The sequence below is a fragment of the Formica exsecta genome, unplaced genomic scaffold (genome assembly GCF_003651465.1).
Source record: "Formica exsecta isolate Colony F162 unplaced genomic scaffold, ASM365146v1 scaffold1224, whole genome shotgun sequence".
NCBI lineage: Eukaryota > Metazoa > Arthropoda > Insecta > Hymenoptera > Formicidae > Formica > Formica exsecta.
In genome coordinates, this window is record NW_021848561.1 from 21,312 (window position 1) to 25,374 (window position 4,063).

Below are 4,063 nucleotides of genomic sequence, written 5' to 3' on the forward strand. Positions count from 1 at the left end.
CCGCATCTGAAAAATACAATTAAATATGAAATAGCATGGAAAAAACATATATGTATATATATATGTATATATATATATATGTATATGATATATATAATGCTAACATACCACATTTATACTGTCGTATCCAATCAATTGAATCGATCCATCCGGCATAAACCCAAAAGCGTTATTATATCGGTTACTATTTACCAATGCTAACCATATTAATTCTTGCCAAAACTGAAAATAAGGATTAAACATGAGCAAAGATTAAACGTATGAACAGAGCTCTGATTACAAATGAAAATATCAAATATTGTATTATTCTTTCTGCTTATTAAGCATGTTTCATTGACTCATATCTTTGTCAAGATTACAAGTTTATTGATTAGTATTCAACTTAATAAAAATTATGTATGAGTATTTGCCAACCCGTCCAGCTCTTAATAATTCATCGAGGTATCCAATATTTGAATGCATCCTGTATAGCAGTTCCCTGACACTAAGATAATAAGGTAAGAATTTCTTAGAACTAATATTAAAACATCTTGTATTTCTTGAACTACACATGGCAGTGTAAACAATAAAAAATTATATACATATGTGTGCGTGTGTGTATGATAAAAGTATAAATTCCGAATGGTTCAGATATAATTCCAATTCTAATATTATACTTACAAGTTTGGTTCCCAAACGATAAAGAAATGAGAAATAGGAGAATCCAAACGTATTATATCGCAACGTAGACCAAGTCTTCTGGCCACGCTGTGATATATTGTTAATAAAATTAATTCTTGACCATATTTATTTTTTAAGACCTATGCCAGAAATTATAATAAAGAAATTAATTAAAGCGAGAATATTTAGTTAAGATATAACAAATATATGATCATGCTTACAGCATATAATTGGCCATAATTAAGTAAGTTATTATATATGTTGATCTATAATAACTTACATTATCTATACACAAGTATTCCAACTTTGTGTTAGGAAACATTCCCCAATTGCATGGTCGAAATTTGCCAAGTATATATTCCTCGAGTGTGTCCATAAGCTGTGTCCCTTCTGCTTCGTTCCACTGATTATTATCGATATTGTTGTTTTTCCAATATGAAAAAATTTCAGCGGACGTCGAGAATATCGAATGGTCGGGATGTTTTTTTCTGAGGCAATTCAGTACCTCTAATGTGATACTATCTAGTGATGCTTTTACGCTCGAGTAAAAGACATCTTTTTCGGGTTGAAACCATTGTGCCGCCATAGTAGCAATCTGTTCCAAAAGCTGACTTTTGTAAGATTGATTTGTGTATCTATACAATTTCTTTCTTACCAAACATTGCCTCATAAAGTGAAACATTTTTATATTGCAATATCTTTCGGTTAGATCGTAATCAGTTCTTCTGAAAAATTTACATATTAACTGTGAAAAGAAAAGTACATTAGTTTATGAAATTAATAGCACTATAATTTGTATTGAGAATCCTACCGTGGAGATTGTATAAGCAAGTTTCTAATCTCATCAATGAAGAAAGAAAGTTTTATGATATTTTCAGGCTCATAAACAATATCAACAATGTTATTTATTAAATGTTTATCTAAATGAAATATGCGATGAAATTTTATTAAATTATCGATTGTCTCATTGTTATTATAATGTTCATGAAGTATTTGAGACACATAATTCCTTAATTCTCTCACACAATTTGTACCTGTTTCCATAAAGTTTGAACTTTTTTTATTCTTCTGTTCATTCTCTTTAGACTTTTCCTGCTCATTTTCCTTACACTGCTTGTCGTAAAGTTTCTTCGCAGAAGACCATCTGAAATCGGGAAAAAAATATTTGAACAACTTTTTGAAAATTACACTAAACAGTGTAATTAATATAATAAAATAAATAACTGGGCAAGTGAGAGCCAGAGCGTGGTAAATAAAGTGTAATCACATTCCTTAAGGATATCATCTTTAATTGCAAATTAACAAAACGTGTCGATTCCTGTTTTGAACCATCTTCAGTCAAATTATAAACATAGAAATCTAACGTGATATGGTCGCGGTGCTCTCAAAATCTCCGAATGAAAAAAGTCTCTCTACAATGCCAGCTGTAAGAGGACAGAGTACACGTATATGTGACTGTGTTTCCATTATTGAGGAAGTAAAAGCCACAAAAGAACGAGAGCCCCGAGTATCGAAATCTCGACCGTTTTAAAAAAAGTTCACAAGTATACTAATGAAGTGTAATTAATAATAGTGCTATTGCACCAACAATAAATATTTACAATACTACATTTTTTTAAATGCATAATATTCATAGTATCAATCAAAATATCAATCTATTTGTTGTTTAAGGCAGAAAATATAAAATATATTATCTGTAATTTTAAATTGTAACTAAATTTTGCACTAATAATAAATAAGAATGTACAATAGTAAATTTAATAAACAGAGCTGTAATTACGTTATAGTCTTATTACATAACTATAACAAATTATTTAATTTTTACATATTCTATATTTATGTAACAAGTAGTATAAGTAGTATAACAAAGTAATTAATAAAACTAATTAAATTAATAAAATAAAAATAATAAAATATGGATTTGACAATCAAAGATTATACAGTCCTAAACGTCATTGGAAAAATTCGAGACTCTGAGGAGATTAAATCTTATAAACCAGTTACTATTCAAAACATTTTGAATTCTAAAACTCAATATGGTGATTATAATTTTCATTTGAGAGGAGGTTCCACGTACATATAAAGTTTGAATCGGCACATTTCCGTCAAAACCAAGTTTTTATAAATATACCAAAAACTTTTAAATAAATAAATATTAGTCAGACGATTCTTTGATGTATTTTGAATTATTTAATCTAATTTTAAAATACTTTAGTTATTTTTTGTGGACACAGTTATGTAACTCGTTTATTACTCATGTTTGAATCATATTTGAATCATATTTGTTTATTACTTATATTTGAAAGAATTGTCTGACTAATCATTTATGAAAAAGTTTTTATTAGATTCATTAAATTAATGAAAATTTGTTTTAAAGTAATTTCTATTCAAACTTCATCTGTGCGTACTATATCCTCTTAATTTGTTTATTTTATACATATTAATTCGTTTATCTCTTATTTTTAAAATTTATTATTTATCTCTTATCTACATTTACATTTCTTATCTACATTTAGACTTTTATAAATTATTTTGTATTTCTTTTTTTACATATTTTTTATATGTTTTGAATATTTTAATCAAAGAGTTGTAAAACTTTGAATTACAATTTTATCCTAAATTGTAGTGACTTTGGAAGCCTTTCTAAAATATGATTTCACTGAGGATACATTTGCTGAACCTATATGCATTTCATCGGTAGGATTTGGAAAATTTAGATTTGAAGTACGATGTAAAGATCGTAAAATTCTTGATAAATTTCAAGTAAAAACAAAACTTCAAATATCTGGCATTCTTAAGGCTGACAGAATGCCAAATTTTTTGCTTGTTGAAAACGTGTCAGATATCAAAATCATACCGGGTACCATCTCAGATGAAGACCTTGCAAAAGCAGCGTTTCTTCCGAGAAAAAGAAAGTCCAATGGTGACATAGAAATGGTAAATCTTTTGGGGGGGTCCCGTTTGCCTACATTCCCGATTGCCAACAGCTTCGTTAAGCGAGATTCCACATGGGTTTACAACTTTTCACGCGAAGCGAGATTCAACCCAAACCTATGTGTCTATTTTTACGATAGTGGAGCCCCCCGCAGGGGTGGCGGAACATACTGCGTCCACGCATACACTTTTTAATGCGAAGCGAGGTTCCACGTGGGTTTGTAATTTTCCACGCGAAGCAAGGTCTAGCCCCATCATCTGCTGCTTTCAGTGCGAAAGGAAATCTATTATTATTTTATACAGATGTATTTTTATACAGATTCACATAGGTTTTGAATACAGTCAATAATTTTCGAGATATTGGTGTTTCAAAATTTCGTTTCTTTTGTTGGCAATCGGGAATGTAGGCAAACGGAGCCTCCTCAATCTTTTGACTTATAAATTCTATTTCACTTTAATATTCCGCAAA

The 4,063-nt window shown here is 29.4% G+C and overlaps 1 protein-coding gene across 1 annotated transcript in view; it reads right to left on the reverse strand.

Annotated features, from left to right (window-relative positions):
* Positions 1-1,804, reverse strand: part of LOC115245628 — a gene marked incomplete at its 5' end in the record, with an annotated part of 8,516 nt that extends 6,712 nt beyond the window's left edge. Inside the window, 5 exons of the mRNA XM_029824035.1 lie at positions 109-222; positions 415-478; positions 661-800; positions 941-1,385; positions 1,472-1,804. Coding sequence (XP_029679895.1) covers positions 109-222; positions 415-478; positions 661-800; positions 941-1,385; positions 1,472-1,804 — 1,096 coding nt within the window. The remainder of the gene's footprint in view (positions 1-108; positions 223-414; positions 479-660; positions 801-940; positions 1,386-1,471) is intronic.
* Positions 1,805-4,063: the final 2,259 nt, after the last annotated feature.